The sequence below is a fragment of the Rattus rattus genome, chromosome 16 (genome assembly GCF_011064425.1).
Source record: "Rattus rattus isolate New Zealand chromosome 16, Rrattus_CSIRO_v1, whole genome shotgun sequence".
In the NCBI taxonomy this organism is placed as follows: Eukaryota; Metazoa; Chordata; class Mammalia; order Rodentia; family Muridae; genus Rattus; species Rattus rattus.
This window is the reverse complement of record NC_046169.1, coordinates 12,519,906-12,542,810: the sequence shown is the minus strand read 5'-3', so window position 1 is coordinate 12,542,810 and position 22,905 is coordinate 12,519,906. Positions and strand designations below refer to the sequence as shown.

At 53.7% G+C, this 22,905-nt stretch overlaps 1 protein-coding gene across 7 annotated transcripts in view; it reads right to left on the bottom strand.

Moving 5' to 3' along the window:
- Nucleotides 1–1,555: 1,555 nt before the first annotated feature.
- The window catches only part of Iqce (IQ motif containing E), a 38,781-nt gene continuing 17,431 nt past the window's right edge, over nt 1,556–22,905 (bottom strand). For 4 of the 7 annotated variants that reach the window (XM_032886755.1, XM_032886757.1, XM_032886758.1 and 1 more), the window contains 13 exons: nt 21,163–21,326; nt 20,223–20,278; nt 18,678–18,907; nt 15,946–16,050; nt 15,226–15,328; nt 13,038–13,220; nt 12,134–12,157; nt 9,568–9,687; nt 9,177–9,298; nt 8,177–8,277; nt 6,745–6,843; nt 4,306–4,506; nt 1,556–3,634 (listed from right to left, as the gene is read on the bottom strand). In XM_032886755.1, coding sequence (XP_032742646.1) covers nt 3,507–3,634; nt 4,306–4,506; nt 6,745–6,843; nt 8,177–8,277; nt 9,177–9,298; nt 9,568–9,687; nt 12,134–12,157; nt 13,038–13,220; nt 15,226–15,328; nt 15,946–16,050; nt 18,678–18,907; nt 20,223–20,278; nt 21,163–21,326 — 1,636 coding nt within the window. In that variant the 3' untranslated portion in view covers nt 1,556–3,506. The remainder of the gene's footprint in view (nt 3,635–4,305; nt 4,507–6,744; nt 6,844–8,176; nt 8,278–9,176; nt 9,299–9,567; nt 9,688–12,133; nt 12,158–13,037; nt 13,221–15,225; nt 15,329–15,945; nt 16,051–18,677; nt 18,908–20,222; nt 20,279–21,162; nt 21,327–22,905) is intronic. The other 3 variants (XM_032886761.1, XM_032886756.1, XM_032886760.1) reach the window with 2 other exon arrangements.

Genomic DNA, 22,905 nt, shown 5'->3' with positions numbered 1-22,905 from the left:
CCCCTGCCTAGAATCCCCCAGTGAGGGGCTGGGGAGTGGCTCAGTGGTAGAGCCCCTGCCTAGAATGCCCCAGTGAGGGGCTGGGGTGTGGCTCAGTGGTAGAGCCCCTGCCTAGAATCCCCCAGTGAGGAGCTGGGGTGTGGCTCAGTGGTAGAGACCCTGCCTAGAATCCCCCAGTGAGGGGCTGGGGTGTGGCTCAGTGGTAGAGACCCTGCCTAGAATCCCCCAGTGAGGGGCTGGGGTGTGGCTCAGTGGTAGAGCCCCTGCCTAGAATCCCCCAGTGAGGGGCTGGGGTGTGGCTCAGTGGTAGAGACCCTGCCTAGAATGCCCCAGTGAGGGGCTGGGGTGTGGCTCAGTGGTAGAGTACTTGCCTAACACATACCAGCACCATACAAAAGCTCACTATAGAGTCTGATTCCAATCTCCACAGGTTTGCTCCCACCCACCCACAGCTCGCTGCCGTTTTGCTAGTTTGGGGAAGCCTGGTTTGTACCAGCCCCCTCTCTGCTTCCTCCTCAGCTGCATCTGGTGGGTGGAGGTGAAGCAAGGGTAGCAAAGGGCTGTGGTGTTTCCTCGATCTGCCTGTTTCACAAGGATGGCGTCTTCAAGGAGGGTGGCGCCAGTCTGTTCCTGACTTTTGAGGTAAGAGGAACAGCATCTCCTACGGTCCCTACAAGCCAAAGCCTGGCTGGCTTCCTGTGCACTCTCCGGAGATGCCCAGGGCCTCTGGCAAGCATGTGTGAGTGGTGTGAGTGGCCTTTCACTTTTTCAGCTCTCCACACAGGTCAGCTGGAGCAGTGCGGCGGTAAGCAGGCTGACGGCCACCCATGGGGCAAGGTCACAGTCTACTTTTTCTCATGTCAGGGCTTGCTCAAAGAGTGGGTCACAGAGAGAGCATGGGCTCTTTTAGAGATGAACTACCTAGCAGCCTACACAGGAGGCCCACTCCTGTTCTTTAAGCTCAAGGTGATGTAGAGGTGTTGCCGTGGAAATCAGGGCACAGTGATGTCACTTAGCATCTCAGTGCACGTACCTGGACCAGCTTTGGTCCTGAAGGCTGAGGTCTGAGGGCCTCAGAAAGGTCTCCACTCCTATGCTTCCGCTGCTTCCTAAGGCCCCACTTACAGGCCACAGGCCACAGCTGGCTGAGTCCCACATCAGTCCCAGAAGGCTTGGCCTGGCCCACAGCCTCTGCCCCTCCTTTCCTCCCCGCACTTTCTCATCCTGCCACAGTCCTCTGCAGTTTTGGCTTATACCTCACCCTCCCACAGCCTCTGCACTGCACCCTCACTGGCCAGTCAGGCTTGGGGGACTTGCACCCACAAAACCAAGCCAAGCACAAGGACTCTGTCTTACAGATCAGGAGAAGTTCAGGCCACATCGCCTCCTGGAGACGTCAGTGGGAGCTCACTGTACTGCCCCTACACCCCAGATAGGCTACCACGCGCCCCCATCCCCAGGCACTTTCTGATTCAGATCAGCCAGGGGCAGTCTGCTCTGGCAATGGCGCGGGTAAGCAGGAGAGCACAGGACAAAGGACACCGCGGAAGGCAGAGGCTCAGGCACCCATTTAATGGGGCAGCTTCAAGATAGGGTTTGCCTTTAATAGATTAGCTGCTATACCAAAGGCCGGGAGGGTTACAGCTTTCCTGTAGTTCAGAGGCATGTTCTTAGAAAACCCAAGTACAGCGGCTGACCAGACCTTTGGGCTGTACAGACTGGCCCCAAGATATACAGACCCTGCCCTGCAGCTGGGGTGCCATCTTGCATAGCCCCTTTTCCTGAGGTGAGGCACCCCCCTCAGGTGAAGGCGAAGTCGCCCCACCCCAGACTCGTGGCTGCTCACTCACTCAGAACACTCAATACACAAATGGCTGCCGTTGAAGAAGGGAGGGACAGAGCAGTGGTATGTGGACCCTCCCCTTCCCAGCTCCGGGGAAGGTACAGGCACTTGAGGACCACCTGTAGCCACCGTTTTGTGCCTTGGTGGGTGGGATATGGAGCTTCAAGAGGTGGCATCAATCACAGGGAACATAGCCAAGTTCTGACAAGGAAGCAGATCTACAGAGCGCTCCAGCCGGCTTCCATGTGAGAAAAGTTACCATCATTTCACTGAGAAACTAACTTGGCAGGCAGCCTGCAGGCCAAATGAGATGGCCAGGTCTGGCTGAGTTGGGTTTTTTTGCCCCCTGGTGGAGAAAAATGAGTAGGCAGTTGTGCCTGGTCCCATCACAGTATTAGGGGAACTTAAACCTTCCAGGAGCAGGTCTGTCCAGTAGACAAAGCATGGGGCCCTCTTCCTGGACTCTGACCGCCAAGCCCAGCTCATTCCTGAGTGTCCCATGCTCAGGTGTTTTGTGAGGAAGATGCCAGGAATTAAATGGTCCCTAAAAGCAAAACCTCTTGGGTGTCTCCACTGGCCTCATCCAAGAAGGAACCTTATAACATTAGGTTTTCCTGAGACAAAAGCCAGTTAGTCTATGGGACCAGGAAGTTCCATCTCCAGTGACCTGTGGAGACCCCCAGCAGCCAGTCCGACAGGCACTCTAGAGGGGACACCTGGGCAGCAGGCCTAAGCTACACGGATCTTAGATACTCCTAAAACCCTGTGCAAGCCCAAAGTTCCTCATCCTCACCCACTGACAGGAGCTAATTTCACAGACAAGGGACCAACACCTCAAGCTGCTGGATGCTGAATGCTGAATGGGCCAGATGGCACCGGTGGCCTACAGGCACCTCTGCACACCCACTGACAGGGCCGTACTGGAATTTGTCCTTCCCTGAGACCTATGTCCTCTGGGACAACAACGGGCTGCCTCCTGGCCCTGCTCTCTGCCTTGGGTCTGGGTGACCTAAGCCATCCTCTGGCTGCTTTACCATAGCAGCCGTGCCACTCACTCTGTGTCGATGCTGCTTGGGACTCTTCCCAGAGTTCATCCTCCTGGGGGGGAGGTGGGGTATGTGGAGATGGTGGGGGATAAGAACAGGAGGAACAAGGAGCCCATGGGACAGGGACTCAGTTGGGGACCCTGATGTCCACAGCTTCTTGCTGGCTCTTGTATGACTGCATTCCATGTGGGCACGGAAGACTTAGCTGTAGCACCTGTTAAGGCACCAGGCAGCAGTGGACCAGGAGGGCTAGGCCTACATGGCAGCTGGCAGTGCCGAGGTTAAGGGCAAGTAGTAGACTTTGCAAAAGTTCCTGTCTTTGCAGGACTCCCTGCTGCCCTGACTTGGGGTGAACGTTATCTGTGGGCACTGGAAACACATGGGCTGAAACTAGAAACGGAAGTGGGAGGTGGACCCCCCTCCCTCCTTCCCTCTGTCCCCAGAGAACACAGAGCCACCAGGGTCCCTCAAAGGCACAGGCATGACACGTGAGAAAATCGATGGCTGAGGTGTTCCTGAGGCAGGGCTCTTTCCCTAGCGAGATAGTCATCTTCTCAAATTCAGAGTCCTCTAACTTGTCCCCACGGCCACCTCACCTGGAGGCAACGACTGGGGTCCTAGAATGGGGAGGGGCTTTTCTTCCTGGGCAGAAATGGTGAAAAGATAATGTCATCTGAGTCATCTGAGCAGATGTCCTCCACAGGTGGCGGTGACAAGGGCTGCAGTCCTGGGGGAGAGGGCTCAGCTGAAAGAACCAGAGAAGGACGTCAGCTAGGAGGCGTCAGTCACAGGGTGTAGACAGGCTGGGATGGACACACGGACACACACACACACACACACACACACACACACACACACACAGAACCATCTGCAGTTCCTGGCACACAAGACTGAAGCCTGAAGCCTCACCCACACAGCCAAGGGTCCACCTTCAGAGTCCCTGCTCATGACACGACAGAGCCTCTTGCTGGCTCCTGAGATAGTCTGGCAACTGCTGATTTTTTTTTTTTTTTTTTTGTTTTTTTTTTGAGCTGGGGACCCAACCCAGGGCCTTGCGCTTCCTAGGCAAGCTCTACCACTGAGCTAAATCCCCAACTCCCATTAAAACACTTCTAAGCCTGGTGTGTGTTGCACACCTATAACCCCAAGCACTCAAAGAGCTAAAGGAGAAGGAGGGGGGAGGAGGGAGAGGAGGAAGATCACACATTTGGGGCTAGCCTGGGTCATACAGTGAGTGTGGGGCCTACAGAGTAGTCCTACAGAGGAAGATCAGCTCAGAAAACAAGACCATGTAAAGGGATTCAGAACCGAATGGCCACTGTGTATGGCAGGCTCTGGCTCAACAGCCCCCCGCCCCCCAGCCTGCCCTGTCTGGTGTGGAGTGGAGATGAGGCAGAGGAGACAGAGAGGATATACCCAGGGATGGCCTTGCACTTCCGGTGCTGCTGCTCCTTTCCTCACACATCGCATCCTTCCCACAGGGCACAGCCTCCAGACTGGATGAGGACGGGCAGTCCCCCTGGCCACCTCGGGCGGAGTCAGGGACCGAGGGGGCAGGTTCAGATGCAGCGATCTCCCTCAGCTCCTCCTCGGCATGGAGCCCCATGCTTAGTGCTCCTAACGACGAGGGGGGAAATGATCGGTTTGAGTTTTGAAAGAACAAGATTCCAAGCCAACCATGAGCCATGACGTGGCTGTCCACCTCTTCCTCAACAGCTCTCACCACAGTTCATATAAACTACAGCCTCAGGAAGCCTAATGGCTTCCCCAGTCTCTCTCTCCTTTTGCTGTGTTTCATAATCTCTCTGTGTAGGCACTCTGCACCTTGGCGTGGATGCGGAGGGCTTGTCTGCCTCAGGTCCCTCCTCTATCTGCCTTCTACAGGAGCTCTGGATTACCATATGACTGAGGACTGCCTGGCTTTACGCAGTCGTGGACAGGTCCTCCCAGACACACTTCGCTGAATCTTTTTTCTCCCTAGCCATTTTTTTTGGGGGAGGGGGAGGGCTTATTTTTGAGGTAGGGTCTTACTATGTAGCCCTGATGAGCCTTAACTTATGATCCTCCTGCCTCAGCTAGATTTCTGGGATTTGGGGCTGTGGCATTAGTCTTTATTTTATTTTCCTTTTCTTCCTCATTTCTTCTGCTTTCTCTCGTGTTTTCTCTTTCCCTCTCTCTTAAAAAAAAAGTTCTTTTTGTTTGTTTGTTTGTTTGTTTTGTGTTTTGTTTTGTTTCCAGGTGGTGGCAATTCCTGCCTTTACTCACCCCACTGAGACAGAGGCAGGTGGGTCTGAGTTCAAGGCCAGCCTGGTCTACAGAGTGAGTTCCAGGACAGCCAGGGATACACAGAGAAACCCTGTCTTGAAAAACCAAAATGAAGAAAAAAAAGTCTCATTTTCCATGCCTAGGTGTTTTGCCTGAGTATGTCTATGCACCACCATGTGTCCACTGTAGTTACAGAATTGCGAGCCACCATGTGGGTGCGGGAAACTGAACCCAGGCTCTTAGGAAGAGTAGCCAGCACTCTTTCCAACACCAACACATCACCTTTCCAAGCTCCTTCCTTTCTTTTATGAGACAGTCTCACAACCTCAGGCTAGCCTCAGAGTCACTCTGCAACACCTCACCCTCTTGGCTGGGGTTGAAGGCAGGCACCACTGTATTCATTTTCTTTAAAAGCATAACCAAGGGCTGGGTGTGGCTCTTACGCTGGCTTTGCCTGTGAAGCCTTGGGAGGCCCAGGCAGGAAGTGGGCAGTTTACCCTGGGCCATGGAGTGGGATCCTGCTGCAACAACGAAAAAATGACAGCCCCAACACAATCAGCTCTAAGGAACCGGTCAGTCACTTTTCTCACGTGGGCAATGATCCCGGGGTCAGGACCTGCTCAGCAGTGGATGCTGCTGGACCAGTCTACACAGGTGACAAATCTGCCACTTTAAAATTTCATTTGACAAGAGGAGGAAAGGGTAGCATAAACAAACATCTCAGCCTTGACCAAATAATTTAAAGGTCAGCAGACACTGGACCAGTGAGATCAGCAGACAGCTTTTGGAGAACAGGCTAAAGCCTCTGGGAGCCTGGGGGATTGCAGGCTGGCGCTGGCTTTGGGGTTCCGGTGTCTGTGTGCCTGCCTTCTCTGAAATCCCAGGGCTCACTGCACTTTGCAGACAAGGGTTCGGAGAGAACAGTAAAGCTCTGACACGGCTTGGAAAGTTACTGCTGAAGCCGATGTGTATTTCAAATGTGGCGACAGGCTAAGCATTCTGTGGCAGGGGGTTCTCCTAAACAGACTCCTATGGGGTCCCTGGGAATTAAAGGGGAATGACTGATCCAGTTAGAACTAGCTAAGGGCTGGGAATATGACTCAGCTTACAGTACATATCTACCAACCCCCAACTCTGCCCTATGAAAGGCTGAGATGTCAGTGGTAGAGCATCCCTTACTGTGGGGCTGGGGCATGGCTCAGTGGTAGACCCCCTGCCTAGAATCCCCCAGTGAGGGGCTGGGGTGTGGCTCAGTGGTAGAGCCCCTGCCTAGAATCTCCCAGTGAGGGGCTAGGGGTATGGCTCAGTGGTAGAGCCCCTGCCTAGAATCCCCCAGTGAGGGGCTGGGTGTGGCTCGGCAGCACTTCTCGAGCAAGTGTAGGGCCCTGGGTTCTATCACAAGTACCTCAGAGAAAACAAAATCACTAGGGTGAGGTACTATTCAGGCTGAAGGTCAGCCAGCCATGGTCTCTGGGTGAGGTGTGAGTCAGAGGTACAACCCTTATCTTCACTGTGTGCTCCTTCTGCTGTCAGAGAGTTGGGGGCTTTCTTGGGCAGGTGCTGCCCTGACCACCACTGCCACACATTTACCTGAGTAGGGCTGGGGGTCTGGCGGCTCCTCTGCCTCATCTTCGTCCTCAGCAACCTCCCCACCGCTCTCCTCGCTGTCCTTTCCTGATGAACACCATTCTGTATAAGGCATGTCAGACTTGGGCAGAACCAGTCAACCTATCCGACCGTTCCCAGTACCCCCCCCCCTCCTGTCCCTGGCAGCCAGCCCTCGTCGGACCCTGCCAGCCTTTCTTAGTTCTACCCGTGACACCCAGGGGCTCAGCAGAGAAATGTCTCTGGGAAGCATCACGTGAGTCAGCTCCCTGGGCTGTCATACGCATGGGCAGAACCTCAGCAGAACTACATCTAACACAACCCAAAGTCCCAAGCTCATCCTCCTCCATGTCGGTCACAGGAGCCACTGCTGTAGCTAAGGCTGGAGTCACAGGCCCATCCACAGAGCAGGGGAACCCGTGGGCTAGTGGGCTGCGTTGGGCTGTCTCGCTCAGGTCTCCACTGTTGAGGAGAGATGCCCCACATGGGGGGCTAACAGAGACTACAACTCAGTGTGGGCCAGACACTGGCTGGAGACAGAGTCTGCCTGTGCTCTGGGCTTGCTTTATATGTGTGTATTCGTGTACATGCATGTGTGTGTTCACGCGTGAGTTAATCTTAGGTATCATCTCTTAGACGCTGCCCGTGTTTTCTTTTGGGACACAGTCTCTCTCACTGGCAGGAGCTTGCTCATCTGGCTAGGCTGGCCGGTCCGTGAGCCACAGGGACCTTCCTGTGTCAACCTTTCCAACCCAGAGGCATATGGGGCCTGGGAGCAGAACTTGCATCCTTCTATTGCCGTGCAGGTAACGTTACCAACTGAGCAGCACCAGCCCTGGGCTTCTTCACCCAGTGGTTTTCTTTCCCCCAGATGGGGTTTCTCTGTGCAGCCCTGGCTGTCCGGGGCTCGCACTACAGACCAGGCTGGCTTTGAACTCAGACCTGACTGCCTCTGCCTCAGGAGTGCCGGGATCACGGGCGTGCGACCACCAGCACTCGGCTCGTTGTTTTCAGTGGAACCAGGGCCTCACAGGTACTAAAGTGCTCCATCACTAAGCTGGATTTTCAAACAGCTTTGGGCTTTAATGGAGTAGAAAAGGAATAAAAGCAGTGTTTCCCTAAACGAGCAATCAGGAGAAGCCTGGCCCAAGGAGCCGGGTAACCTTCGACTGCACAGCTTCACAGGGACACGCAGACACAGGACCCATGCCACGCCACCAACCGCCTCGACCCCCAGCTGTGGTCCCAGGAGGAATGGAGGAGAGTGAGTCTCAATCTCCTCCATAAGGCATGAACGTAGGTCGAGGCAGCTCACGCTGGGGACATGGGGACATGCCACTGAGGACTCAGCCTTCTTTTGGCTTAACCCTCGGAGGGCCGCCTCCCCTTTGTGGCAGAACCAAGTGAATGAAATTACCAGGAGAAGCTTCGAGGGAGGGTGGGGAGGCAGATTCTGAAGATGTCACTGAAACTGCTTCCCTCTGAGAGGGCACGGTTTTCTCTTGGCAGCAGTTGGCACTGGAAGACAGAAAGCTCTGGCTGGAGAACGCAGACCACCTGGCCTGCCTGCTACAGCCCTCGGGTCCACGGGGCAGCCTCTTCCACAGGTGAGACACTGTGGACATGGGCCTAGGGCCCTGACACTGCTGGCCCTGAGTCTGTGCCCTTGGTTCATGTCCTCAAGGCTCATCCCCCACCCCCACTGAGCTCAGGATGGTTAGTCACACTGGTTTGTCTTTTTCACATCATCTTGCTAAATAACCTAGGCTGGCTGCAAACTTACTCTGTAGCCCAGGCTAGCTTGGAACTCACCATAGAGCTCAAGCTAAATCAGAACCCTTTATGCCGCCCAAGCTGATCTCAGACTCATGATCCTGCTGCCTCAGCCTCCTGAGTGCTAGGATTACAGGCCGGTACCACTGTGACCAGCTACGTCTTTCTTTAAAAAGGGACAGTACATGAGCTCAAGCCCTTGGCATCCACACACTAGGGGCCTTGTTCTACGGGGTGTCCACACATCTACTTGCTTGCCTCCAACCCCCTGTGAAGATGCATTCAAGAATTCTCTTCTTGGGGTTGGGGATTTAGCTCAGTGGTAGAGCGCTTGCCTAGCAAACGCAAGGCCCTGGGTTCAGTCCTCAGCTCCGAAAAAACAAAACAAAACAAAAAACAAAAACAAAAACAAAAACAAAAAACTCTCTTCTCCAGAGAGCAAGAGCCTGCGACCTACACGGTACCCACAGTGAGGCAAGGATGTCCCCAAAGGCCTAACAGTTGCTATGGTGAACTGCCAGGCCCCGGCTCACACAGAGTGCCATGACAACTCATGCCATCTCCTACTGGAGTCCTGGTTGGCCCCAAAATGGGTATCTGCCACCCCCGAAGTAACACAGCACAGCTGCCTGCGGCTTACTCACATGACCCTGGCCTGGGCCAGGTATCCACGGAGGATGGACTGGATGGCAATGATGGACTCCTCTTGTGTTAGGCTGTCTTCAGCCGGGGAGATCGGGCTTGGGACAGGGGGTGAAGGAGAGCTCTGCAGTTAATGACAAGGGAACAGAGGCCTGTCTAGGGCTACCCTGTCTTCAAATGTAGCACACAATATCCCCTGGAGGGGGGATTCCCAGCTGCACCCCTAACTGTTCTTCCTCACTCCCCCGCTCCGTTTCCTGTGAGGTGTGCTGGTTCAGACGTCAACTCTAAACTCAGCCGAGATGGGACAGAGGAGCCTGGATGTCCCACCTCGGGATGGGCAGAGCACCGGGCACATCTGAGCAGCGAGGGTCCATCCACTCAGACGGTTACCTGGTTAAGAGGGCTGGGAAGGCCCGGCAGGCTGGGAGACCTGGAGTCTGGGGCTTTGTTGCGCACAAGCTTCGAACGAGCTAGGTGTCCCCTGAAGGCCGCCTGGAGCACAGTCGCTGCCTGGCAGGAAAGAGGGAAGGACTCAGTCAGTAGGAGATTGTACTGGGTAAAGATTAAAGAACTGTGGAGAAAACTCTTATTGCTGTGTAACCTCAGGGGCATGTCCCAGGGCCTCCCTCTGCCTCCTCCTAACCCCCCATGCTAGTGCATGCACCGGCCCCTCAGGGAGAAAAAAGCACGTGCTGGCTGCTCACCTCCCCGCACCCCCAAACCAATCCTAAGCACAGTTACATTAGCTGCTAATCATAGTTGAGACTTTACACGTTGCTCTGGCTTTTCCAGCCAGGGTCTCGCTGTAGAGCTCTGGAAGACCTCAAACATGTGCTGAACCTCATGTTTTTGCCCCGCTGAGTGCTGGGATTGCAGATGTGAGCCACGGTATCTGCCCTGGAGACTTAACTTACTGGTGGGACTCCACGATGGGGTTGATCTGTTTTACAGACTTTCTTTTACACACATCCTTCTCAGTCACAAAGCTACAGCAAGATAGTTTTCTATTTTTTAAGTGTCTGAACCTGGGGCCTCCTACACTCTAGATAAGCACTTTACTACTAAGCCATCCCTCCAGCCCCTCACTGGGGGATTCTAGGCAGGGGCTCTATCACAATGACTAATGAGCCAAAGTAAAGGGCAGTAACTGAGGCCAGAGATATCCAGTTCCAGATGTAGGCTGAACTCTGGGTCTGGCTTATGTTAGAACACTGAACAGCTGGACAGTGTCCAGGCTGAAGCCCAGCCCTAGGTGAGCTAATCTAACTGGCAAGCCGCAGAACAAGAATGGACATCTGGGCAGGAAGACCCATAAGGAAGAGGGCTTGACAATACAGGCCTGCTATCTCAGCTACTTAGGATTGAAGTTGGAGAAAGGAGTAGAACAAACAAGTTCAGGGCCAGCCTGGACAGTGTGGCAAACCTCTCAAAATAAAAATACACAGGAGGTAGCAAGCTTTGTTTAGGAGTAGCGCCCCTGCCTAGAATCCCCCAGTGAGGGGCTGGGGGCGTGGCTCAGTGGTAGAGCCCCTGCCTAGAATCCCCCAGTGAGGGGCTGGGGTGTGGCTCAGTGGTAGAGCCCCTGGCCTAGATTCCCCCAGTGAGGGGTCTGGGGGTGTGGGTTCAGGGGTTGAGCCCTGCCTAGAATCCCCCAGTGAGGGGCTGGGGGCGTGGCTCAGTGGCAGAGCCCCTGCCTAGAATCCCCAGTGAGGGGCTGGGGGGGCTCAGTGGTAGAGCCCCTGCCTAGAATCCCCCAGTGAGGGGCTGGGGGCGGGCTCAGTGGTAGAGCCCCTGCCTAGAATCCCCCAGTGAGGGGCTGGGGTGTGGCTCAGTGGTAGAGCCCCTGCCTAGAATCCCCCAGTGAGGGGCTGGGGTGTGGCTCAGTGGTAGAGCCCCTGCCTAGAATCCCCCAGCGAGGGGCTGGGGTGTGGCTCAGTGGTAGAGCCCCTGCCTAGAATCCCCCAGCGAGGGGCTGGGGTGTGGCTCAGTGGTAGTGGCACACCTAGCATGTAGGAGGTCCCAGTAACAAATACCAGTGTCTTACTCCAATCTCACTGTCACCAGAACTTACTTCTCCTTCCTGCTATGTCTCCTGTGGGGACAACCCTACTGTCCTATCCTATCTATCCCATGGGGACGCTTAGGCTGTAGGATGACAGATCAAGTGCTCAAGGCACCTCAATGCTCCCTGCTACACAGAATGTGTGTCCTGGCATCTGTGGCTGAGTGTGTGGGATTGTTCAACTCAGACCTGAACATGGGAATGGAGGAAAGGCTGTGTAAAAGTATTTTTAAAATGTGAAGTTATTCGGGTGTTCCATGTTATGCTTCTGTTACTAGTGTTATTTTGAACTTCATGTTGGAGTTTGAATTAATTTCCTGAAAAGTCGGGACTTAAAGACACGCCTTTAAGGAGCTGGAGAGATGGCTCACTGGTTAGAGCACCGACTGCTCTTCCAGAGGTCCTGAGTTCAACTCCCAGCAACCACATGGTGGCTCACAACCATCTGTAATGAGATCCGATGCCCTTTTCTGAATGTGTCTGAAGACATTGACAGTGTATTGAGGGGGGGGGGAGGGAGAGAGAGAGAGAGAGAGAAGACAAGCATTCATTTAAATAGTCCTTGGCTGGGCTGGAGAAATGGCTCAGAGGTTAAGAACACTTTCTTTGCAAGCATAAAGACCTGAATTTGAATTCCCAGCACCCTAGGGGTAGATACAGCTGTGGCCAGCGAGTTTAGTGATGGGCCCTGTCTCCCTGTCTCAGGGGAGTACCTGAAAGTGGTAGAGCAGGCTCCCCTTCTTCCTCTGACCTCCACGCACACAGGCACGGGCATCCCACACACACGTGTGTGTACCACCCGCCCACACCTCCACTTGCCTCCACTACTCCTAGGTTACTTTACACCACAGTCAAAGTAGGGGTTTTGAAATGGGTGGAACCGACCTGGCTTACCTCATCCAAAGCTGCTTTTCTTTTCTGAAATAAGGAATGGAGAAGTGAGTTAATGAGAGCGTCGTGTGGTATCCATCCCCGTTGGATCCCGTGCATCCCTTTCCTTAGAAGACCGTTCTCATCATTGTCTGTGAGGTTACTCTTCACTGACAACTTGGGCCTGGGAGAGGCCTTCTAGACTCAGCTGACTGGGCGGGAAGAGCTGTCCAGGAAGAAAATGGTGCTGGGAGGCCACAGTTATGTCTCCCTGCCTGACTCTGGTGCAGTGGCCTGGGAGTCTTCTGTCACCAAGTCAGTGACATGCTCAGTAAGGCCACAGCCACAAAGGCCAGGGAAAGGTGCTCTTGGGACCATATCTGGGACAGCTTGAATACTAAAGAGAATAATGATTGGAGCACAATTTTTAGAATATTCAATAAATAAAAGAATCTCAGGCCATATTAACTCTCCTCCCATGAGGGATAGAGGGAGGGAGAGCCAGGCAGGCTCCTGCGCTCTGTTAGAGCAGGAATAATCTGATCATTCCTTGCTCTGAAACTGGCATCTGCCTAGAAGAAAAGGCTTGCCCTGTGTCCTCAGGAGCACCTGGACATACGTCCACTGCTGAGCAAATGCTGTTCACACCAGGAAGCCTGATAAAGACGGAACTAGAAGCAGTCCTGTGGCCATCCAAGATGGCTGCCGTCAGGTCACTGCTGCTGGACAGTCTCTTGTGGTTTAGGATGACCCTGTACTCCTAATACTCTTAAGCGCTGGGGTTTAAGGTGTGCACCACTCCTTCTTTCGAGAGGCCAGAGCTAGCAGCCTCACCTTCTGCAATCCATCCCACTCTGAAACACAGTGGGTAATGGAGCAGGCAAACACCAAATGCTTTCTGCAGCTGGACCCAGGCCGGGAAGCTCACCTTGCACCTGTGGGCTTTCCACTGGGCCTGCAGGGTCCTGATTGCAGCCTCTCTCCTCTCCTCCGAGCACAGGGCAGGGGGTTGGGGGCCACCATCCTCACCAGCATTGTTGTCAGCATTGTTGTCGGAGTCTGACTCGGAGTGCCTGCTGCCGGGTGAGGGTGCGTGGACCTCTGGGTGAGCCTGCAGGAAATGAAAGGGACCAGCTGCCACAGAGATGTCAGCAGCAGGCAGCGGACAGGATATTAAGCAGGATATTACCCTGCGGGGCAGCCGGCCTCGCTCATCAGACAGCAGACTTAATAAAATAAAGCCTGAGCCTGCCGCAGTGGCAGCCTTGGGGGGGGGGGCTCTCTTTAAAGATTAACGTGGCCTAAGAGTGGGATCTGGGGGTTGGGGATTTAGCTCAGTGGTAGAGCGCTTGCCTAGCAAGCACAAGGCCCTGGGTTCGGTCCCCAGCTCCAAAAAAAAAGAAAAGGAAAAAAAAAAAGAGTGGGATCTGGGGAGCTGGCGTGGGGATGCTTCCGATGTATTTTAGGTAGGAAGAGGCGGGGACTCTACTGCTGAAGCGCCCCTGACTTCTAGGTAGTGCTCTCAAAATCTGCCACCTACCACGGCTCTTCTCCATAAAGCTAAAATTATTTTCCTCCCATCAAAAGGCAGGTTCAAGGCCAGGGAGACGGCTCAGTCAGTAAAGTGCTTGTCGCCTAAGTATGAGGACGTGAGTTTGATCGGTAGCGGCGATGTAAAAGCCAGGCCTGTGCTTGTCACCCCAGCACCAGGAAAGCAGAAACAGGGAAACCCCTGGGGCTCCCTCACAAGCCGGCCTCGCCTACTTGCGCACGTGCACACCACCTCACATACATTAAAGGCAGGGCCAATGGAGGAGCGTGCACACAGCCTTCCCAGCCACGTGACAGGTGTGCACATCCGGCAGGTGGCTGACGACACAGCAGTGCCAGGCAGCACCGAAGCTGAGAGTTTTGGCCCAGCCCCACCTCCTCTGTGTAATCTTCATACACCAAGACAATCAGTCACCCGGGACCTGGTAGCCAGCACCTGGGATGCTCTGTGGCTCAGAGGTCACAACCATTCAAACCGGCCAACCTCATGGTGAGCCGTGGGTTCCTCACAGCTGGCCTTGAACTCTGCCTACTGAGAGTTGGGATCATGGTCCTACACCACCATGTATGTGTGGCCCATGAAGGTTTCTATTATGCACTCACGGATCAGGGCCCTCTGGAGCACAGAGCAGCCACGGGAGATTGGTCCCTAAGGGACTAGTTTCCATCGGTGCTTATGTCAGGTGCCCACATGTGGGACAGATGAGCAAGAGGTGCATTTATCTCCTGGATACCCGGGTGTCAGTAGCTTAGAGAGCAGGGACCAGAGGACCTCTCGCTAACCTTTGGAAGTAGACAATACCCAGATGACCTCACAACCACAAGTCTCGCCTGACAGCAAGTCCTGAGACTTCCATGAGAAAAGAGGAGCCTGAAGGGCACAGGCCTGTAATGCCAACGCCCAAGAAGCAGAGGCAGGAGGATTATAAGTTCATGGCCAGCCTGGTAACTAGGTGAGACCCTGTCTTAAAACATAGTAAGAGGCTAGAAATAGTTTGGTGATAGAGCAGTGAGGGGCTGGGGCGTGGCTCAGTGGTAGAGCCCCTGCCTAGAATCCCCCAGTGAGGGGCTGGAGTGTGCCTCAGTGGTAGAGCCCCTGCCTAGAATCCCCCAGTGAGGGGCTGGAGTGTGCCTCAGTGGTAGAGCCCCTGCCTAGAATCCCCCAGTGAGGGGCTGGGGCATGGCTCAGTGGTAGAGCCCCTGCCTAGAATCTCCAGTGAGGGGCTGGGTTCTGACCAGCCCTACAAAACCAACAAAACAAGTACAGGGTTTGGGGGGACACTTAAGGTGCAGCAGAATACCCACCCAGGCAGCATGTTCTGGAACTCACATCTATGCACGTTAGGAGCGACCTATTCCTCCTCCTCTCCTCAGAGCTGCACCCACCACATCTAAACCACCCGAGACCCAAGGCCAGCCTGAGGAGGCTTCTACACACATCACCCAAGTTACTGAGACCATCAGGGCAGGTGACGGGCAGTGGGTGATCACGGAGAAGTTGAACGTGAAGAAATGGTTCTTCATGCCATGCCTAAAGTCGAGGGAGCATCCCTACTGTGTGGTACCTCATGAGTCATTGCTATGAAGGAGTCTTGTCTCTCCTGTGTCTCTTGTCTCTTAGCTTCTTCCAGTTCTTGACACTTTTTGGTAAGTGCTTCAACTTCCTCCCTAAAGTGCAAAGGGAAAGAAGGACACCTTAGTCATGACCTGGTCACACAGGCCAGTATGGTGACTCAGTGCTGCATAGGGAGACCACAGTCCCAGGAACTCATGACCACTGGGAAAGACGCTGTAGTGGCTGAACTATCACCTGTGCTTGCTCTGAGCCTGCAAGGGCGGGGATGAGGATGCTGGGCCCAGTGTCCTTCCTAAGACATCATTGGAGTTAGGAAAGGAGATGGGACGCGGGTCTGTGGTAGAGTGCTTGACTAACATGCAGGAAGCCCTGAGGGCCATCTTCAGTACCACATAAAGCAGCGTGCTAACACACCAAGCAAGCACAATACTTTGGGGGCGGAGGCAGAAGGATACAAAGGTCAAGGTCATTTTGGTTCCAGAACAGATTCAAAGTCAGAGTCGGGTACATGAAGCCCTGTCACAGACAAACGTGGGCTATCTGGGGTGGGGCACACATTTGTGGTCTTAACAAATGTGGTTTTGACAACTGAGAGGCTGCAGATGGAGAACTGCAAATTGAAGCCAGTTTGCACAACGCAGGAAGATCCTGGGTCAGACGACATAGAACCAAAAGGTCAAAATGCTACTTGGCCCTCAGTGTACTCTACCTCAAAGCCTGCTCCCGCTCCTGGCTCTCCTTCTCGCCTTCCCTGGCCGTCTGCAGCTCCTTCTCCAGGTCGATCTTGGTCTGTAGCATCTGCTTCATCTCCAGGCTGAGCGACAAGCGGAGATGTTAACATGGTCACTAGACCCAAGGCCAGCACGTGCTGGAGGACGATGCTTCTCGGACCACATGACCCTGCTTCCTTCCTTGGGCAGTGCATCTAGACAGGACCTTGACAGGCTCTGGGTTCTAATGACAGTGCCTGGGCATCTATGAGGGTGCTGGCTGGGATGCAGGGGCTGTCATGGGATGGGGTTAAGAGGAACAGAAGCAGGTAAGATCCTACCCTGAGACAGAGACCTCAAGGACACTTAAGTGACAGTGCCTTCCTTAGAAGTGTCTGAGCCCAGGAAGGGCTGCTTTGCTCGGGCCTAAACTGGGACGTTGCTTATGTTGAGCCCCAGGCAGGTGCTCCACCAAGGTACGGGACATGAACTCAGCCCTGGAAGAGACTGTTTGAAACCCAGAGGTGTCACTTCATGTTGGTGACCCCACTTCTCCAGGTTCTTGCTAATCTCCTCATTGAGTGTTCAGCAGGGTCACTGTCACTTAGCAAGTGCTTTGTAAGACGCTATTGTGCCACACTTCACAGTGTGAACTGCAGTTCCCACAGCCGGGTTAAAACTCTAAAAAGCTTTGCTTTTATTTTGTGTGTATGAATGTTTGCCTCACGCATGTATGGGCACCACATGCAAGGTCGGAAGTGGGTGTCAGATACCCTGGAACTGGAGTAATGGATGGTTGTGAGCTGTTATGTAGGTGCTGGGAATCGAACCCAGGTCCTCTGCAAGAGCAACAGATGTTCTTAACTGCTGAGCCACCACTCCGGTCCCCCTGTGGGAAACATTTGACCAACTAGAACGTGTGTTGGAGGGTTTTAATGTTACAGGTTCAAAGTCAAATTACCCTAAACTCCCATTAGTCCTAGCAGCCATTCATGCCTACCTCTGGGTGTGACCTTTAGGCAAATCCTTTCGGAAGGTACAATGGACCTCTGGCTTCACACTCAAAGGCTAAGAAAGTCCTCCGACAGCATCTGTAGCTGAGATTTCCGTGGTCTCTGAACTCCGCCTACCTGCAGTTCCCTCCTATGTATTTTAAGTCGCTTTGACTTAGAGCTTTTACTGTTCTGTTACTTAACAGCGTCATGAAACTATTACCACGGTGGAACACGGTATTTGAGGTAACTGTGGTCACTCATATCTGGCCATGGAATAAACTGCTTACCCTTCGAGGTGACAGCTGTGTTTTTTTTTGTTTTTTTTTTTTGTTTTTTTTTTTTTTATCTTGTTTTGTATCAAAGACAGTGTGACAGATAATGCAGATGTTACCTATTTCAGAATGTCCGAGGTAACTTAGTGGGTGTGTGTGTGTGTGTGTGTGTGTGTGTGTGTGTGTGTGTGTGTATACACTCTGTATGTGCATGCACACTTGCACGTGTGCCATGGTACGTATGTGGACGTCAGAGGACACCTGGTGGGAGCTGGCTCTCTCCTCCCACCGTGTGGGTCCCAGGATGTGAGGCAGGCCATCAGACTTGATGGCAAGTGCCTTTCTTTATCTGATGATCCACCTCTCAGGCCCACCACCATGACTTTGAAGTCTTTCCACGAAATGCTAATTTTTATAAGGAACCCAGCACCAACTCACGTTCCTCCATATAAAAGTCAGCCAGGGCACAGCTTGTTTGCCTTCTCCTATCCCATTTCGAGAGCTTGAATTTAAGGCAGCTCACATGCTAGACAAGACCACAGAATTACAACACCCACGCTAGGCGAATACTGTACCGCTAAACTACATCCCACGTCTGGTGAGCATTGTACCACTGACTTGTACCCACATCTGGCCAAGTACTGTACCACTGAATTACAGCCCACTTGGCAAGTGCCATACTACTGAATTACGTCATGCCCATATCTCGGGTTTTTGAGTTTCTCTATGTAGCCTGGCATAACTCAAACTTGAGATCCTCCTGCCTCAGTTCCCCAAGTACTGGGAATACTGGTGCATGCTAGACCTAGTGAAGATCTGCTTCTCTACCAACTTCCCAGTGGGTGGGGCCTTGCGTCTTCCATTTCTGACCTCTGCAGCTGAGCTTCCAACACTGCAACCCTAACTAGCTCTGGAGTGGGTAGGACCTGAGGCCCTCGAGTCCCCAATCAGTTCCCAGGTAGTGAGGGCTGAGGCCCTCCATGCCAGTTAGCTCCCAAGTGGGACCAGTTTTGCAACCCTCAGCAGCTCATGAGTGGGTGAGCCTGAGGCCCTGTGTCTCACAACCAGCTCTCAAATAGACAGGGCCAGGGCATGGCAGGGTGCTGGTGGGGTAGGCGTAGGGGGCGGGGGAGAATGGAGGGTGTTTGGGAGAAGGGCTGTGGGGGAAGGGCAGGCACAAGGCCTGCATTCCCAACCAGCATCCAGGTGGGTGGGGCCTGAAGCCCTTCATCCGCAACAGGTTTCAGGATGGGCAGGGCTGGCGGCCTTGGTCATAGCTTCATCACAATTTAAAAGTAGCTAAGACACAGAGGCTGGCCTTGAACTTTTGATCTACCTGCCCAAACCTCTCCAAGTGCTGAGATCCCCTGTGATGCAAATGTTTAGGACCACCGAGGTGTGGCTGTACTGACTCATGCAGGTCCAGCAGTCAGCCTGAGGTGGAGCAGCTCTGTGTGCACTTACTCCTTCCCCAGCAGCTGCTCCTGCAGCGCGCTCAGCTCCTCCCTCAGGCTCCTCACGGTTCCCTGGAGATGCTCTTGGTCCTCAGATGGATCCACTTTGGGCTGGTCCTCTTTGGACTGGTCCCCTTTCAGCTGCTTTTGCACTGAGATGTTGGATGGGGAGGGGACCACGGGATTTGGCTTGACCAGCTCTGAAGCAGAGTTCTTCGGGCTTTCTGAGGAACTCACTTTCTGGAGGCAATGGAAGCTTTTGTTAACATTACCTCTGTTTGTGAGGCCCAGGGGCGGCCAACCTTTGGTGTGTGGGAGAAGCTTCACTGTGGGGGCCGAGTCAGCAAAGCAGCTGCTCTGGAAAGACACCCTTCCTAGGAGCCAAACCCCAAGGTAGGAAAGAGCAGGCCAGGCCCAGAGGCAGGACATGAGTCAGAGCTACCAACACTACCATCGAGGCTACCAGGGAGTTCTGCAGACCAGGAGGATACAGACAGACATCGGAATGGAGGATATTTCCAGCCCTGGTGCTTGCCCTTCAGCCAATCCAGTTCTGTCTGAAAGTGACTCCTGTCTCTCCAGGCCTTGCCTACTGCGTCTCGGGATGTACCTGGGTTTTCTGAATTTCCCAGCATGCTTTACGTATAAAATATTTCCACAACACAGAAACTTCTTTTGCTTTCTACTTTGTCAATATGTGACTATATTTAAGACATTCTCCCTTGGGTTTGGTACAGCTCTGCCAAACAACTAGGGGACTCTGGTTCCCAATGTTTTCCTTCAGTACTTGGGATTCAACCCCATTCTAGGCAAGCCCCTATACCAAGTCACACACCCAATCATTCAACAGCACATTCTAGGAAGACACCTTACCACTGAGCCACACCCCATCCCTCACTGGGGGATTCTAGGCAGGGGCTCTACCACTGAGCCACACCCCAGACCCTCACTGGGGGATTCTAGGCAGGGGCTCTACCACTGAGCCACGCCCCCAGCCCCTCACTGGAGGATTCTAGGCAGGGGCTCTCCCACTGAAGCATGGTCTTCCCCATATCTACAGGGACTGTATCTTTAAGTTACATCTTTGTCATACAATCTCAAGACCCTAACTGGATGGACAAGTTTCCCAGAATCAGACACCTCTGTGGGGTTGGGTGTGGGGTTGGGGGATGAGGAAATGCTAGCTAGCCTCCCAGGTTTCCTGGTCAGCAGTGGAGATGAAGAGATTGCTAAGAATCTGTGTATTATACAGGATATTCCACAGGCACTTCATGGTCATACATGTCCACTTGTTGCTACAAGAAGCCCAGTAATGGGTTCTTGGCCCAGCCCTCTATAAAATGAGGGCTGTGCATGACATAATCTTGCATCTTGCCCAGACCTGCAAGGAGTGTAGTCCTTCCTGCATGTACTTGGTAAGGTCTGCAGAGCATCCCTGCATGTGTGTTGAGTGACATATCTCAGGCTACAGCTCTGTGTCTCCTGCTGAACCAGATGGTGGCTGCTCCCTGGCCCGGGTAGACCCTGAGTGATCAGATGTTAGACCCATACTTACCTTTTCTAGCTCTGCAATTCGTCTCAGCAGCCGGGGCTTGCTCCAGTCCACGTAACCTAAGAGCAGTGGGGTTTACAAGACAGTGTCTGTGAGTTACTGTGGCAGGATCTCACTCCTTCCAGGCATGGACTCACAGCCTCTCCAGGCTGACAGACAAGCCACAGACCCCAGAGGGGCAAGAGCTTGCCTCCCCAGGGTTTCTTAGCTCATGTAGGCCAGGCCAGCTTTGAACTGTGTACTGAGAGGCACGCACTATCATGCCTGGGTTACGTAGTGATGGGGGTGGAACTCCGAGCTCCATGCATGCTAAGCAAGCACTCTCCCAAGTGAGCTACAGCCGCAGCCTGACGATTCTCACTTTGGTAAACTCCAAACTCTAACCTCACTCTGCACACCTGAGACCCTCAAGGCCTGGCTTTCACCCTGTCTGCCTGCCACTGCTGACCATGCGTTACTAGCTGGCCCTCACTGCCCAACTTTCTAAATGCCCCCAGTCTTAAGATCAGCTCTGCTCTTCCTCCAATGCTCTTCACTCAGCCTACCCACCAGGGACAGGCATATCCAGGTCTCCAGCATGGCCCGCACCTGCCTCAGCCCTCAGCCCTCAGCCCCTCCCCTCCCCCTTCCCCTCTTTGAACCGTCAAAATGCCCTCCATAGCTCAGACCAAAAGCCCTGGGTGCATCTTAGCAGTAGGGTATTTGTCTGGCCACATTAGCAAGAGACCCAGCGCTGGCAGCTCTCCTAGTGTTCCCAGGCCGCTCGGACTCTCCCTGGACCACTGTGGAGCATCCGTTCATCGGGCTGCCAGTCCTATGCACAGCCAAGCGGATATGTCTGCTAGGAGGCTTGGCGCCCTCCGTCTCCATCTCTGAACGGCCCCTCCTTTCCTCCCTGTCTCCCCGTGCTCTCTCTGTGAGTGGCCTGCAGGCAGATAGGTACCCTTTATTTTGGAGACCGTGGGGGAATTGCTCAGCATGCGGTCCAGGTCCTCCTTCAGACTCTGGTTCTCCTCTGTCAGCTCCTGCACGCTCCTGGTTAAGTTCAGCAGGGCGCTACTCATCTTCTTCTGCCTCTTCACACCCATCTTCTTCTCCAGTATGGGCCTGGAGGGAAGCAAGTGACAGGCTGAGGGTGCTGCTTCCAGACGGACTCCGCAACATCTCCTCCAGAAACATGGCTTCTCACCAGGTTCTGAGGTCAGCCTGGCTTACGTGCACGGATATTAACACTCAGAGAGGAAACTTACCCTGATCCCCAGATGAGTGAAGTTACTCTAACTCCAGCGGCAGAATCAGTCCCGCTCTTTATTTCCCTTTATTTTTGTGACTGGGAGTTTCACATATCTCAGGTTAGCCTCAAACTCACTCTGTGGCAGAGAATGACCCTGATCTTCTGATCCTTCTGCCTCTGCCTCCCGAGTGCTGGCACTGTGGGTGTGACCAGTTTATGCAGCGCTGGGACAGAACCCAGGGTTTCCTGAATGGCAGACAAGCCCTCTACCAACTGTCAACATCCCCAGTGCCCACTTCTAAGACTGGATCTCCACGTGTACCCCAGGTTGTCCTGGAACTCAGTTCCCGAATGTTGGATTGACATGGGTGTGTTGCCAGACCCACTTCTACTTAATTTTATATTTCGTGCTGTTGTATAATGTGGCCCTGGAATGGGTTGGGGACATAGCTCAGTTGGTAGAATTCTTACCTAGCATGCTCCTACGTTCCTTTCCCAGGAGCACCATGTATTTACTTAAATATACACATAAATAAATAAGGCATTAAAATAAAGTGGTCCTACAACTAACCTGAGGCTGAACCATCAATCAAAGAGCGAGCCCGGGCTATTCCTAGGCCCCTGCACAAATGTGACAGATGTGCGACAGTCCTCATGCAGGTCCCCAGCACCTGGAGTGGGGGCTGTCCCTGAACCTGCTGCCTGTCTGGGTGGGAGAGGATGTACCAAGTTCTGCAGTGACTGACGTGCCCAAGGAGGGGAGGGGAGGGCAGGGACGGGGGGAGGAGGGGGGGGAGATATGCTTGAGGGGTAGCAGGGGGAGGGGGGCTGATACTGGAATGAAAAATTAAATAAATAAGTTAAATATTTAAAAAGTAGTCCTAGCTCTCTCCTCCAGCCGAGCAAGATGCCCAAAGGAAAGAAGGTGGCCCCGGCCCCCGCCGTGGTCAAGAAACAGGAGGCCAAAAGGGTGGTCAATCCTTCGTTTGAGAAAAAGCCTAAGAACTTCGGCATTGGGCAGGACATCCAGCCCAAAAGAGATCTCACACGCTTCGTCAAATGGCCCCGCTACATCAGGCTGCCACGGCAAAGAGCCATCCTCTATAAGCGGCTCAAAGTACCTCCTGCCATCAACCAGTTCACCCAGGCCCCGGACAGGCAAACAGCAACTCAGCTGCTTAAGCTCGCCCACAAGTACAGGCCAGGGACAAAACAGGAGAAGAAGCAGAGGTTGCTGGCCCATGCTGAGAAGAAAGCTGCTGGCAAAGGGGACGTCCCAGCTAAGAGACCGCCTGCCCTCCGAGCAGGGGTCAGTACAGTCACCAACTTGGTGGAGAACAAGAAGGCTCAGCTGGTGGTGATTACCTGTGATGTAGACCCCATTGAGCTGGTGGTTTTCCTGCCTGCCCTGTGTTGAAAGATGGGGGTGCCCTACTGCATCATCAAGGGAAA